At 45.2% G+C, this 15958-nt stretch overlaps 1 protein-coding gene across 6 annotated transcripts in view; it reads left to right on the top strand.

Moving 5' to 3' along the window:
• The first annotated feature begins 1774 nt into the window (after positions 1–1774).
• TP63 (tumor protein p63) overlaps positions 1775–15958 on the top strand; it is a 100742-nt gene continuing 86558 nt past the window's right edge. For 2 of the 6 annotated variants that reach the window (XM_072933356.1, XM_072933355.1), the window contains exon 1: positions 1811–1918. In XM_072933356.1, the coding sequence (XP_072789457.1) occupies positions 1857–1918 (62 nt within the window). In that variant the 5' untranslated portion in view covers positions 1811–1856. Of the gene's footprint in view, positions 1919–15958 lie in introns of all 6 variants that reach the window. The other 4 variants (XM_041718191.2, XM_072933354.1, XM_030280337.4 and 1 more) reach the window with 3 other exon arrangements.

The raw sequence follows: 15958 nt of genomic DNA, 5'->3' as shown, positions 1-15958 counted from the left end.
AGATTCCCATACCTCTTCCCCAAAAACACAAGCTAAAAGGTTTGATGTTTATTCCAGGGTTCAGCCTAAGAGAGAAAAGGTGTTTGATATTACAGTTCTTCCCTGGGCCAGGCAGGGAAAGCAGCGTCCAGCAGTAGGGAGCCCTTAACTCTAATTAATAAACATATCCTTCACTTCCAGCCTCTCTTCCTTGCTGAGTGCCACTTAGTGAAAGCTGCTTGGACTTGGCCAGGGATCAGCCCTGCGAGTTTACAGGATTCACAATTCACAGATGTTAGAAACTATCAGGCTGAGTGTGGGTGGAGAATGTCAAGTCTGAAATAGCTCTCCTGCCACCCTGGCACAGGCAGCAAAGAAAATGTTTCCACGTGACATTCTTCGAACCAACATTTCCTACAAGGAAAACACAGAGGGGAAAAATAAGAGGCAACTGCTGCCATCTCGGAGGGTTCCTGACTTTTGCTACAGGGGTGGGTGGAATTAGTGCTGACACTGGCACAAAATATGCACTATAGGTGAGCCATAGGGCAGTCCCTTACACTTCTCCTCATCCACACAAATGTATAGGTCTGCTTGAAGATGCAATCCCTCTGGTGCACAGATATGTGGGTGCTATTTTTTTCCTGCTGGAATCCATTTTAATTTAGCTCCTGATTCATATTTCATTCATTCTCCAAACCCACAAAACCAGGATAGGTTTACAGCCTGTACTATTTGGATAAATCATGGAGGGGGAAAAAACAGGGGGACAAAACAGGTTGCTTTCCTGAATTATATTCTCTGTGACTCAAAAGAGAGAAGGAAAAAAAAAAAAAAGGAGGTGGTGGGGAGGGAATTAAAGCCATCTTTTTTTGCTTTCATGCTTCTTCAGGAAAATCAGATCTGCTTTTCATCTTTGGTAGTTTGTTTTGGTGGACTTCACTCTTGTTTCTCTAATCTTTAATGTCTGACAAAGATGTGATTTCTGTTTTCTTGCTTTTACTTTCTCCTCAAAAGAATTAAAAATATTGGGTTTTTTTAATGTGGAAAATGTGTATGTTATTTATAGGACACCAGAACAATGCAAGATTTCTGTATCATCTCACTTTTTTTGGAAAAAATGATAGTCTATAAAGGGAACGATTAACAAATATATCTGATAGCTTTCTTGCAGGGAGAGGGCAGGAAGGGGAGGCAGAGAAGCAAAAGTAAAAAAAAAAAAGTTTTAAAAAAAGTTATTTTTAATCGAGGAATTTCCCCGTATTTTGTCATTCACTTTTGAAACTGTGACCACAACAGACTGTGTGAACTGTGTATGGTGGGAGGGAGACTGAAAATTTCCCCAGGCAACTATAAGCAGGTACTAACCCCAGCGCCGAAAAGCGAAGCTTTTAAAGTAGGATGAAATTCAGCACGGGTGCTGCACCCAGCAGAGGAAACTCCGGCCATCTGGAAACGAGGATGACCAGCAGCCACAGCAGTTTGTAAAATTGCAAGAGCTGCCAAAATTAAACTGTGAAGTCAGGCGGGAAGGCAACCAATGACCGGCGAGATCAGAAGTTCAGAGAAGCCCCAGATGAGCTCCCAACAACAAGTGTGGCCAGCGTACACCAAAGTTTATTAAGGATGTTGAGAGGAGGGGAAAATATCTGTGCAGAAGATGCCCAGCTGGCGAGGAGGGAGTGGTGGTGATGCTCGGGTAACTGGATGAATCCCATTGGCCAAGTCCCTGGCAGATCCCACCCATCCACAAGTGTAAAATAAATCTCTAAAGTTGTACCTCGTGTACCACTTGACCTTATTGCTTTTAGCCTGCTGGCTTTATATCTATTTATTTATTTTATTTCAGTTTGTCCCCAAGGAGGGGCTGGAAGGAAATGAATTTTGAAGCAGCACCTTTCACCACCTTGCCGTACTACCCTGATCCCTGCATCCAGCGGTGAGTGTGAGCGTGACGTAGCTCTGCTATCGCAGGTTTGATCGGACTCCTGTGTAATTGTTAACTTTCCTGCTATCGGCCGGCGGCAGCTGCGCTGCACGCGGAAAAAATGTGCCGCTCTCTTCACGCTCAGTGGAGCTTATTATTATTTTTGGCTTTCTAACAGGTTACTGTTTAATTATAGGCATCCGTTTAAGATATCCCCTTTTCCTCTTTGGCATTAGAGGGGAAAAAAAATAGATGATAAATAAGACAAAAGCTGATAGTATCTTTCCCTGGTGTTTTGGAGCAGAAGGTTACATTGTGCTTTGGGTAGTATAGGAATGGCTGTAGGTTTCTGTTGTGTGTTTGTTTGTTTCTTTAAGTGAAAAAACTCCTGGGAATAATATGAGCTGAATGATTGAGCCATGAGATTTTTGGAATTTAAAGGATAAATAATTAATTTAAAAGATTGAGAGATGAAAAACTGCCTTCTAAGAGACAGCAATTTTCCAGGAATATTTTTTCCTTCTGTCCAACAGCCAGCATCAGAGCCTGACAACCACTCTTATTTTAGCTTTGTTGTTACACTGAGTTTTATAACTTTCCAGCAGATAAAAGAGCATGTCCACACGAGGTGTCACAGTATCACATTGTCGGTTTGTTTGTTTCTCCCAATAGAAGATACTATATTTAAGCATGCAAATGACATGTAGATGGTATTTTTCCAGTCATAAAGTTCAGAGAGGTGAAATCCTCTGGGCACAGTCACTTGTTGAGCTCCTTTATAAGACTGGTTCCTGTCTGTGCTTTGTAAAAGCCCTGGCTAGTGTCACATGGAGGCATTAATCCCTGGAAGAGTTAAATATTAACTCTGCATCCTCCACAGGGTGCTGGGGAAGGCTACCCTGCTGCATGGCTCTGTGTTGGAGAAAGGGCTCGGCCACCATCACCCAGCCCATGGCACTGCAGACAGCTTTGTGATCTCTGTGTTCTTTCCCCGCTGTGGTGCTTTGTTACAAGATTTGTGGGGGCTTTTATCCCCCCCCAATCCGGGTGTTTGGTGCCACTGCTGTGTGAAGGTCCTGGGGAGGAGAGTGGAGATCTGGCAGCGAGGAGGGGCCGCGTTTGGGGCCAGCAGAGGGAAAGGAGAGAGGCTGGGAAATAGCGCACGGTCCTTGGCCGCGCTGCGCGGCACAGGAAGATGGAATGAAGCCGGGGGTATTGGATTCCCCAGGGAGACCTTCCACAACACCAGCCCAGGGCTGGCCAGGCACATGCAGCCATGCTTGGACCTCCTGCAAATGCACCCAACCCTGCTGATCCTGGCAGGGATGTGCCTGTGGCCAGGAGAAAGCACTGCCAGAGCAGTGCCCGCCCAGAAAGGTGGATTTGGGCTGGCAGCACAATTTGAGTCTTTAGCACATTAATCTTTCCATGACTGGAAGCCCCAGCCAGGCAAATTCCAAAACTGAAAATGAAGAAAAAGGGAAAAAGGGAAAAACCCTGACACTGGAAAGTGAGAAGATGCACTGGGAAGTGTACCTGAGCTCTGGGACAACTTCTCAGCCCATCAATTCCTGCCAGCTTGTATCCACCTCATGCCAAATAACAGGTCCTGAAAACTGGTGCTGTGGCTCAGGCACAAAATTCAGCTGGAGCATGAATTACAGAGAAAAAGAATCCACTGGCTGTATTTGGTAGAACTTTTTAAATAAGCCTTTCAACCTCTGCAAATCTGCCTCATCCAGCAAGTCAGGCCTTATAGTAGAAATGCTGCTCCTCACCACATGCCTTAGCAGCATGATGAGTTTTTAAGTGACCATTGCAGTGTGGGAAGCCTCAGGACAGACAGAATTTGTGACACCCCTCAGTCATAAAACCTGTTTGAAATATAGCTTACAGTAACAACATATCTCAGCTGTTATGCATGTCTGTTTACACGAGCCAAGAGTGGCATTTGTTGAATTATTAGTGACTCTGCTCTGCCACAGGTCAAAATCAGCTCAAAACCGATCCCAAAGATATTTTTCTCAGTCTGAGAATGAGATGGTCTTCATCTTTAGGCTCCATTGGTTGCATATTCATGATGTGTTATGTGACATTTCTCTGACTGCTTTAAACCAAAATTCAATAGTTTCAGAATTGCATTTATTTTACACAGTTTGAAACACTTCTGCTTTGATGTGGCCAAAATACTTTATTTAGCTAATACCAGTGTGCTTCTTTGCAACTTTAAAATTGCATCTAGTAATTATCTAACCAGCAAACTGATAACGTTGAGGTATGCTGGCAAAAAACCAAGAGTGAAAAGTGTTTTAAATTCTGTTAAACTGGTGGGAGGTTATGCATGCCACACTGATTTCCCTGTAGTTCAGTGTGGAGGGGAAAGCAGTTATAAATCCCAGTTAACTCTAAGATTTGTGGCTTTGATTTACCCTCTGCTGTTGCTTCATCTAGTTCTCTCTTCAGGTTGGGGGTGTCCAGCAGGAGGACACGTGGGAGCCAGCAAAAACATTTCCTCTGTCAAGAGGTTAACACAGAGCACACGAGGAGCATTAGCTAATGCACCTTTATGGTGCTCATGTGCCTTATGCCTGTCATTTTACATGCCACTGTGAAATGATATATCCGAAGAACACAGTAATTCAGTGCCACAGATGAGGAAAAATTGCTGAGTGTCCAGACTCTGTGCTGTGTGTGATTGTTTAGGCCACTTCAGCCTCTGTCTTAACAGCCCAGCTCCCTCATTAAATTCTTTGTAAATGTGGGTATCAAAGCCAAGCACCACCAAAAATCATAGGGAACTCAGCTGGGTCACAGGGCAGCAGCCTCCTCCTGCACAACCCCACTCTCTGCTGTGTGCTGGAGCTGCAGCCCAGCTGGCAGAGGGGCAGAGGAATACTGGGTGCTGATGGGGATGCAAATGTAGGTTGTGACTGAAGTGAAGTTGTTTGGACAGGTGTATCCTGAGTCTGCCCATCTTTCTTCCTCTTAAACAGAAAGAGCTGAGAGATGCTAAAATTCAGCAGACCTCACAGTCTTTCTCTTTCTACTTCCCTTGTAAAGGGAAATACTTGAAATCAGGAATATGCATACTCAGTGCTCTGGCTCTGGGATTTGGGAAGTGCTGCTGTAATGACAGAAGCACCTGCACTGAAGTGCCAGGCCACTGACCCCCATGAATTACTGCCTTGGACGGTACTGTGGGAGCTCATCCTGTGCTGCAGAAAACCCAGGTCAGCTCTGAGTCATAAAAAGAGCTGATTATCTGAAATAGGCGGGATTTCCACCTTCCAAGAAGTGCCCACCTAGCTACAGCTGAAAGCCACTAATGTAAGATGAAAAAGGCACTGTAATTATGATCAAAGTCCAGCTGTTGAGAGCTATGTAATTAGTATCTCTCCCCAAAGCTGCTTTTTTTTCAGCTAATGCCTGGTTGGGGGAGTGATGTTTACAGATAAGTTACTTGTGTTCTTGGAAATAATGGTCATTAGGCTGTGTTTTACCCAGGAGCCCTCTTCTTTGGGGGCTGTTGGGAATGCACCTGCTGGTGCACTGGACTGTAGTCCTGCCTGCTCTGCTCCTCCTGCTCCCCATGCCCAGGCTAATTGGTGGCTTCAGGATTTCACATCGGTGCTGTGTTGAAGGTGTTCACTGTGGCTCACTCCTCCCTTTTGAATGAAAGGGCTCTCACACAAGCTGCTCTTTCTCCTTTCATTTCTCACTTTGTATTCTCAGCACAATGTGATACAGTCCAGCCTCCCAATTCTCGCTAATAACAGAGGAACAGCCCTGAAAATCACTGTTCTCTGCAGCATCTGTGCTGGGAACCTGATTTCTCAGACATGGTCCTGGGTTTTGAGGAGGTTGCTAAAACCAAAAAAATCAAACAAAATCCCCTAACCAGGTATGTAGGGAGAAAAAAAATATATTTTTAGAAAACCATGAGGAAAACTGCAAGAAATTACTTAAGAAGAGTATTAGAAATTAGCATTTGGCCCATGGAAACAGCATCTATTGGGTGCTGTATCTGGATGAATCTTGGTGAGCAGGGCCTAGCTCCAGCCAGCCAGAGCTCCAGGGTTCAAAGAGACCTTTCATCTGGAGCATTGCATGTGTCACCTCACCTTCCCTCACTGGCTCCCACACGTATCAAACGGGGCTGTGAAGGGACTGCAGTTATCAGATCAGAGTCTGGCTGAGGTCAGTGCTGCAGCAGGGCACCAAGGTGGAAACTCACTGTACCCCGTGCTCAGCACTGCCAGCAGGCACTAGTGAGACTGCAGCCTTCTGTCCCTTGGGCTGGGAGGGGTCAGATCAGGCAAAACATGCTGGCTGCAGGCAGCAGAGTGCTGTGCCCCTCATGGCTGTGAACCAATGCTGGAGGAATCAGCCCTCCTTTCACTCGGGGACCAGCTGGGTGACACTGAGACAGAGATTTGCTAAAGTTGTCACAGGGTCGTGTCCCACAGGAGCATCCCATCCCATGTGCAGGCTCTGCAGAATCCTTCCATTTGGGCAGCTGCACATTTTTTCTCTTTCCTCATGCTATCCTTTGCTGAGGAATAGCTGAACTCCTGCTATGACAGAGTGGACAAATTTCAGCTGCCTTCACCTATGCAATGGGAGCCCAGATTTGTTGTGTTGGCAGAAAGACCTGAAGTCAAGTAAAGGAAGACACACGACTTGGTATAGATCTCTTTGCAGAAAGAGCCAGTGATAGTGCAGGTACTTTCCAGAGACGCAGAGGGGCCCAGAAATTGTTCTGAGCAACTTGTGGTGTGCTCAGGGCAGCTGGTGACTCCTGAAGGAGCAGAATTGGCTTGATGCAGGAAGGAGAGGTGAGAAGGTGCTTTTGTTTCCAACCTTTGTGAGCTCTCTTGTGGTCACATTCACAGCTATGCTGCCACCACTGGAAAAAATTCCATGGGGGAAGGACCACAGCCGGAGGCAGATGCACATGAGAGAACAGCATTCCATGTGCCAAAGCAGCTCTTGCAGAGTGGCCTCCTTGGTAGGACAGCTTTGCAGAGCAGCTCTGCAGTGGATGCCAGATGGGACCTCTCAGCTGCCTCCAGCACCTCATCAGGCATGTGTGCTGCTCATGGTGAGGAGTGGAGGGTATTTATCTCATCTTTGAGGTCTGTTTTTTGGTCACTGTCCTGTTCTGCAATCTCATCAGAAGATCGGTTCAAAATATAGAATCTTTGCAAAACAGCACTCAAGAATTGCACATTAAACACTCTTCAGTTCTCTCTTTCTGGCAGAGCTCCTGAAGTCCACTTATCCCTGCTGCCCTCCTCCATTCCGTCTCTGCTGGACCTCTTTACTCCACAGTCAGTGACAAGGACAGCACTTTTTCCTCTTCAAAACAGTATAGGCTTCTCACGAAAATACTTGTCTGCTTGGAGGATCTTTTAGTGCTGCTTAAAGGATTAAAGAGGAAGCAAACCAAGCTTTTTTTTTCTCAGATCAAAGGACTGCAAGGAGAATATGTAAAATCTTTCATGGGGTCATTTGTACTGTGAGGATATAATATCTGATTCATAGTGCCTTGCCCAACTTCCAAAAATCCTGATGGAATTAGAAAAGCAAGTTCTTAATAGTTCATCTGTTCAGAGGTGTTTAGGATGTTCATGGTGCATGTTATATTCCATGCTGATTTACATTGTACCTTCTGCTACAAGCTAATTTGCAAAAGTTCCTCTCAACAAACACCAAGATTTCTGGCCTGATACAAAGCAAAAGGGCTCAGCTTTGATATGGGGAAAAATAAAACCCTCTGCCATTCAACAGGTGTCCAAAACTGTATCGAAGCCCTCCGCATAAAAACATTTCAATAGGAGTAATAAAGTATGGGGGAGGAAGGAGGGGCTTGGATGAGAAAGAAATCAAAGAAACTTGGCTTTCAGTTTGGAGCTTGGCTCTAAACTAATTTAAAACTTACATGAAAACCTTCCTGGGAACATGGACATGGTGGTGGGAGCCAGCGGTTATAATGCCATACAAATTGTGACTTCTTTTTACCTTAAAATTTTGTATCCTGTGATCAACACTGAAATAATCAGAAGGAAAATGTTTTGCTGTAATAGATTTCTGAGGTTTGACTAGCTCTGCTGATAGGAGATAATGTCGGCTCAGATAGATTCATGAAAACATCTGTATCTGTTCTTAGGCCTTACTCGGGAGTTTTTGGTGCCTGTTTACAATCACTCCTGTGTAGCAGATCACCTCCCCACAGGATTTGGCTGCTGTGTCACTTCCAATCAGGTGTTTAAATGCCACAGGTGGTCTGATGTGATAAATACCAGTACACACAAGCAAGGGGAATTCAGTTAGTGCATGGAGCTATAAAGAGAACAGCCACCTCCCCAAGTGAGAAGGGGGAAACCCTGCAGTAAGTGATCAGGGGTTCAGTAGGTTCTTTGCAACATAAAAATAAGCCTGCTTACAAAACCTTGCCCTGGGAGGTTCAGTGCCTGTATGGTTTTGCAATGTTGATAGGCACAAAAGCCACTGCAGGCTGAACAAATGCATGGAAAGAAGCTTGAATTGTGCTGGTGAGCTGGATGTTGTAAACAGCAGTGGCTCAGCTTGTATTGCCAGCAGTGTCTGGGGAGCAGGAGCTGGGGGGAAATATCAGTAGGATGGCTGGAATTACTGTCAGTGGGGTATATGAGGTGGTGGTAGCAAGTGTGAAACTGTAGTTCAGATGGCTTTGAGAGTTAACATGGGCATTAGGTGGTCAAATATTGCAGGGTTAAAACTCTCCATGTAAAACAACAAAATTTCTTTACACAGTTTTCCAAGTTTGGTTGCTCATATTTGTGAATTTTCATCTTAAAATGTACAGGCTGGAAACATCATTCCTGTTTTTGATGAAAAGGGTGATGCTACACGTATTCATAGCACTACAGCAGCTACAGCTTTAAGATTATCACAAGCAAAAATCATAAATCTCATTAGGTGTGGCAATGTATTGATAAAATTATAGGGAGCCAACCCTGTAATTTCTTAGCACCCGGCATAGTTACAAAAGCAAAGATCCTGTGAGCGCTCCAGGTAGCATTCCCTTACACACCAGCAGGGCTCCTGACAAACAGTTCATTTGTTCCTGTCTTCCAGGACTATAATCTGCTCTTAATTCTTTGTCCTTCATCTGCCCTGTCTTCGAGCTATTTCGTGACACACAGAAAGGTTTTTGTAACTGCTCTTATTTTTGAGAGAAGGATTCTCTGCCCTTGGGCTTAGGAATAGCTGCCCTGCCACAGAGTTGCTACACGCTGAAAAATGCAGCCCACATGGTATTTAGCAGAGCTCCTTTTCCTGTAGCAGTATCACTGGTGGCAAGGGTGAGGAGAGGGAGTTAATGCTTAGTGTCCAAAACACACCAGATTTCACTGGTTGGCTGGGGGGGTAACAAGTTTGGGGAGCTTCAACCAAATTCATATTACAGGAATCTGCACTAACATCTGCTTTGCTGGTGTTTCTGTTTTGCATTTTAATTATTTACTGAAACTCAGGATGTTGCTGTTTACAGTTTCCTGCTTCTAAAGAGTTCTGGGGACTTTCTGTATTATCATGATGATTTATTTGATATTTTTTAAAAATTCAACTTGTGAGAGAAAGCTTGTGAGAAGAACTTTATTGTCCCCTGACTAGTTCATAAGGAGTTTGTGTAACTAAAGATAGAAGCAGCTTTTGTAAGAGTAGGTACCTTAGGGAGCCAAGTGTCTTACCTGGCTCAACAAAAAATGTCACAAGCCTTTTGCAGTAGTCAGTCTGAGAAGCCTCCTGTTCTAAAAAAAAAAAAGCACGTATTTAATGCCCCCTGTTTGTCCCTCTCTTCTCTCACTATATTTATATGACTAAATGCCCTGCAATGCATAGTTTCCCAGGGCTGAAAATCAGTGTGGGCTGCACGATTTCTCTTGCTTTGCTTCCTCTTGGTGGGGGGGACCATGCTGGGATAGCCCGTGTGGGATGTCCTCTCCCTGCCACCTCCTCACAGTGGCCGAATTTGGGAAATGCCTGTCCTGCATGCACTGGGACAGCAGCAGCTCAGCACCTGCTGCTCAGCATGCAGGGGTGCCCAGTGCCTTCCTGGAGGTTGCAGCTGCAGCACATCAAGCACTCAGCCAAAAAAACCCCAGGAGCTGTTGGGGCAACCCTGGCAGAGACATGATCTGCCTCCTTGACATGTCAAAAAAGTTCAAATCTCAGCAAGTTCAAAAGCTGCACTCTTGGCAGAGTGTGTTACTGTCCTTGGGACTACTGATGGTGATATGGTGCGAGCAGGGAACATGCCAGATTTTGAACAGAGCTCAGAGCATGTTGCAGGGCTACAACCCCATCACGAGCCATCAGGGCTGCAGGCTTTTGCTCTTTGCACCACACAGTCTCCACTCATGTTGCCAAGAGCAGGGCAGCCAGGAACTCAAAGAGATCTCCCTTGCAGGGCCCCTGGTTTGGGGCCAAGCCATACTTGTGATGAACCCTTCTTCTGGGGGTTTCTCTCAGGCTCTGGTGTCAGGTACTGCCTGCAGCTGGCACTTGCTCCGAGGGGGCACAGTCCTTAGGAAGAGATGAGCTCAGAACATTTGGGGGTGGACTGGACTGGACCGACACTGTGCCTAACTTACACTACATAAAATGAGGAGTTTGGGTTAACAGTGCTCATGGGCATTTCTTCTCCAGTCAGCCCAGAGCTCAGGCCACGGCTTGCACGTAGGTAAGGGATAGTACACAAACCAGACCTTGAACTCTGGCCAGAGCAGCAGTGTGGATGTAGCTGAGGTCTTTCCTTGCCACTCTCCTCCTGCTGAAAGTGGAATTTTCTGTTACATTTACATATTTTTTTTCCTTTGGCTCTGGCCTCTCAGAGCCTTGTAGAACCAGAACCAGTTTCTGACACCCTGACTGCCTTCCCGAAGCTCTGATCTGCTTGGCTGAATTATTTTACCGTCTGTAATAAATAAAGCAAATTTTCATTCTGTGCTGTGGTCTCTGTATTGGTGTGATAGAGGTAGACCAGTGAAAACTTAGAGATGCTGGTTGCACTCAACACTGAAAAAGTTTGGCAGACAATAATTAAGACAGTCCCATTTCTCTGGGAAATACCGAAAGCTCCTTGTAAAAAATAGCAATTAAATCGGGTAGATATCTTTATTGGGTAAATGCTGTGATAGCAGAAAAAATGCTAATTACCAAATCTCAAGAGGGGAATTTGATTTTGCAAGCCTCAGGAAGGTAAGACTTCTGGCCATTGCCTCTCCAGAACTTTGGAGTTTTCCTTATTATATCTCTAAAATCACTGGAGAAGAGTAGTGATGAAGACCTGTGATAGCTGTATTTTTCTCATGACTGACACCTCCTGAAAATTACCTTGCCCACTTTTATTTCTGGGTTTGTTGTTTTATTTCTTCTAATATTCCCTGGCATTGCAGAGATCTGAGTATCTGAAAGGATATGATTAACTGGTTTAGGCTCCTTTGGGCATTTAACACTGCTCCTCCAGGAAAGATGCGGGGTCTCCCCATCTGTGCAGGAGAGTGCAAAAGCAGAGGTGTCTGAGCTCCTACTTCCCCACATGCCCCCAGGCACCTGCTGCAGATTCTTGATGGTGGATGAGTGGGCCATGGAGTGATTTTGAGTTAGGCACTGACCCCAGGGAGACAAAATGTGGTCTCTGTTGTCTTCAGTTGTAGCTGCAGCTGGACAGCAGAGGTTGGCATGTGGCAGCACTGACCCGTCAGGAGATGCCTCAGCAGAGAGCTGCGCTTGTCCTCTCCTCTGCTGTGAAACTACCAGGGCTGTCTGGCTACAAAACTCCTGTATAAACTTTGAAAGTTAGACCCAAATACATGTTCTCGGCTGGGTATTTCAAATAGAGCAAATGATAAAGAGATTTCTTTTTTATTAAGGGACTCGTAAATGCTTTGTGGCTTCTGGACAGTTTGCCTGTAAAGTTTTTCTTACAGCATTTATTTTTGGACTTGGACCAAAAATACCTCAGAATTTTGAGGGCTGGGCCTGGATTTTCCACTTGTGCTGCTTTTGAGAAGACTTTCTCACTTACTGCAGTAAAAGATCTTATCTCTGTCCAGCAGCTCTGACTCTTCCTTCTCCAGATGGGCACTGCTTCTCACCACCACTACAATAGGTTTGGGAAAGGGACTGACTGGAAAAGTGAGTTACAAAATAATGCAAATGCTTTTAATTGGTTTTGGGTTCAAGGCTCTCTTAAAATTGTTTATTTACATTTTCTTTTATTATCTAAATTTGGAAAGTCTTGGGACCATGTTTCCCTGGAGATGCACTGATTGTTAACACGTCTCTATGTGCTTTACCAATTTGGGGATATTGTTATACCTTAGGAATGGAAGAACAAAGGTGGACAGGTCACCCAGGGGCTGGGGGTTGAGCTTGGGTGTCCCGAGCTCCAAGTCTGCATTCTAACTCTGGGCTTCTCCACACAGGTTGGGCGTTCTTCCGTGGGTTATGAAGAGTTTGTATCTCAGATGAGAAAGCACCAATTGCAGTGGGCAGGTGGGGAAATTGCTGTGGCAGTGCTTCATCTCGGCCAGGGCTGAGAAAGAGAGTGGGTGTCAGGGCTGAGCAGAAAGGAGGGGATGTCCATGGCTGAGCTTCTGAGGATGGATAAAAAGAGGGTGTCAAAAGCTGAGTGGGAGATAAGAGATGTCTGGGAAGGTTCACAAGATGCTGAAGGAAATCCTGAAGGAAAAAAAATAGGGTTTACAGTTAGGGGAGAGTGTCTCAAGTGCTGGTGGAGTGCTGAGGTGCCTGAAGCCCTGAGGATGAAATCTCTGTTATGCAAAAGTGGTCCCTGTTGTCAGGCTGACAATGATGATATGCAGATAGCTGACTAGATGAGCTGTTGATAGGAAATGCAGTGGGTTCCTGGGCTGTGGAGGTACTGAACTTGCTCAGCTTCAAGAAGCCACTCCCAGCAGTTTGCAGAGAGCAGGCCATGCAGTGCTCATTCTGGGAACCCCAGTGGGAATGCAGAGGGAGTCTTTTCCTCCCAGAGGAGCCCTGCAGCCAGTGCTGGAGCGGGGCACTGGTGTGGGGCACAGGGCTGCAGTGATAGAATGTGCTTTGAGGGGCTGCCACAAAGCTGCAAATGTTGCACTCACTGCAGGCAGTCTTACTCAAGATGAAAGGAGATGATGAAAGGAGGAAAATCCCCCGTGTGTTTTGCAGTATGGTGAATTAGGATTACTCTGTACAGCCAGTTTCACTTTCTTTGATTAGATCAGTGTTGGCCATGCACTGAAGACTTGAGTAAAGAGCAAGCAGGAAGCTGAACCATCCCTTCCTACCACTTTCCATTCATCTCACACACATATGCTTCCAAAAGACAAATCCCAAGTCACGGGGAGATCAGGAGGCACTGTTAGAGCAGACCCTAGCAGAACACTCAGCATTGCTGTGAGACAGAACTGTTTTATTTTGCCAAAATACCATACAGCTCACAGCTGAAACAGGGTGTGTGCAGGAGAAGCTAACAGACCTCCCTGGTCTGTCCTTGACAGATGCCATAGGACACCAGCAGTGTCACAGAGCCCTTTGCTGCTGCCACTCCCTGTTCCTTCATGTGTTCCCCACATCTCCTTGCTGTTGGCCTCTTCTAAGATCAGGGTTCACCCTTTTGGCAGTCAGCTTCTTTCATTTTCTAATGCATATCCTTGTGTGACTCGGCCACTTTTCTCACTGCTGCTCCTCTCCATAACCTGTGCTGCTGTCCATATTTTTTTGTGAAAGACCAGGTCATTGAAACATCTGACAAATGTGGGAACTGGAAAAAAAACCTGAACCATAGGTGGAAGTTCTATTCTGTCTCAAAAGAATCCTGTGTTGGTGTTATTCCTTACATTTGTCCTATCTAACCCATGCATCTGTCACTATTCACTTGGAGTAATTTTTTTAGGACTGACACAGGAGCAGCATTACGTGCAAAGACAATCTGAAGGGTTTAATGAACTTGCTGGAAGCCTAAATTTTAAAATGTTAAACCTGAAAGCTCGGCTTAAAATCGAAAGGAGAATAACAACTTGTGAGTTCAGTTCAGCACAACCTACCTCTGCCAGGATGGGAGTCAGTCTCTTTTGGGCTCGTGTGAGTTAAGACCTTGGAATATGGCATCAGGCAAAGAAAAAAGCAGGAAAATGCATTCTACAGTGCAATTCATGCTGCAAAGAGAGGTTTCTTGCTGAAGTAGACATAGAAAGAGATGCAAAAGAGGTAGATGAAATTCAACTGGAATCTTCTCCCTGTCTCCCATTTGGCTTTCATTTTGCCCTCCTGTTTAGGGGGGTAGCACCGAACCCGTTTGATTCCCAAAGGTCTCTAAGCTTTGGAAAATCGTTACAAGGGGGTGCTTCCAGGGTGTGCTCTGCTGGCTGAGGGTGGCTGCTCCAGGCAGGGGGACAAGAGCGCTCCGCAAGTCGGGGAATTCCAGATGACATCGCCTGCCAGGCGCACGCTTGTCCCGTGCTGCCAGACCCAGCATCCTTCTCCTCTTGCACAGCTGTGAGCTTCATGAGGTACCGATGTCTACAAATCACTGCAGTGTTACAATGCAGAGCAGGGGGAATTCCAGCAGGACAAGGGCTGCCAAGTTCCTGCAGTTTTAACGGTGTGATCTGAAAAGGAGCCCCCTCCCCACGCAAAAGCTAAAAATACAACTGACTCCAAGATTCAGGCATTTAGACATAATGCTCATGAACTTTAAATCGTTTACCATTGCTTTTGATGAGCTTCAAGGTGTAACTGGAGAAGGCAAGGACGAGCATGTGGATTGGGATTGCTGGAGCTGAAACTCCAGTTTCAGCTGTCGACTCCTCTGTGACTTAAATCTCTATCCAGCTCACACCCTGTGGTGGCTGAGAGCTAATATATTAATATGCACATGAATTAAGGGGTTTTAAGGGTTAAATGCTGTATGAATTCAGGAAGAAAGATTAGATTTTAGTCTGGATTGGAATTCTCCTCCACCCTGAACTCTGTGTGTGTCTTAAAGCTGGTCACAGCATTTCTGCAGCCCCTTGATTTTCATTCCTGGGCATCAGCATTTTGGTGTCTGAAGGTAAATGAAGTGTGAGAGTTTCTTAGTGCAGGAGGTACAGTATATACTCTACATGAAGACATTAAAGCCTTTCTGAATTTCTCTATCTAAACACCCAAAATCACTAGCTCCTTTTAGAGCAAGTCCCACATTGCGATTTGGGTGACCAAGGTTGTATTTATGGCTTGCTGACTAATGGTGAGTAATTCTATAACCTCCTGGTGTCTTAGTTTTCTCACAGGTAATATGGGAGCAATCACAAGATCTTGCTTTGTAGAGGACTTTGAGAACGATGAATAAAATGAGGCATATTAGATATCATTATTCAGACCTTATTAATCATTTGTTGGGTACATTTGTATCATGTGGAATTGCTGTCTTCACCAGAACAGATGTTCTCTCTGCATCAAGGTTTCCTGAGTACTCCACTGATATATTCTTATGGGGACTGTAACTTGTGAAAAAAGAGTGAAATTTGTAGCTTACAGAAAAAGACTTCGCTGGCCCCATCTGCATGTCCACTGACTGAGAACTACAGCTCAGTGATAGAAAATTGTACACCACTGATAGATGTTGCCTAGGGAGAAGCAGAAAGCAACGCTCTGTAGTTTGGGAACAAGCAGAAAGAAAGCTCCTAATCATTTTGCTCATCCCTGCTGTGAAAGATTTTATTTTACAAAATTTTACACTGTGGCTTTACACCAACATCAAGCCAGAAAGATCTGCACCCATAAACCATACTGATAATTTCTGAGAACCTGCATACTGCTGGAGAAACACAAACCAAACCAGAGCTCCAGTTTTTTAAGGGAAGTTATGGAGAAATTGAGGTGCTTGGACCTCTTGAAACCCAACACAGCAGCTTCACTGAAATACCTTATTCATTTCTGGCTTCCTCACAAACCATGCTATTACCCCGGAGTTGTGCAGAGTGTTGAAGTACCAAGCCCATTTTGGATGAAAACACAAAG

This window comes from Taeniopygia guttata, chromosome 9 (genome assembly GCF_048771995.1).
Source record: "Taeniopygia guttata chromosome 9, bTaeGut7.mat, whole genome shotgun sequence".
NCBI lineage: Eukaryota > Metazoa > Chordata > Aves > Passeriformes > Estrildidae > Taeniopygia > Taeniopygia guttata.
The sequence above is the reverse complement of the archived record's forward strand: the minus strand, read 5'-3'. Positions and strand labels throughout refer to the sequence as shown.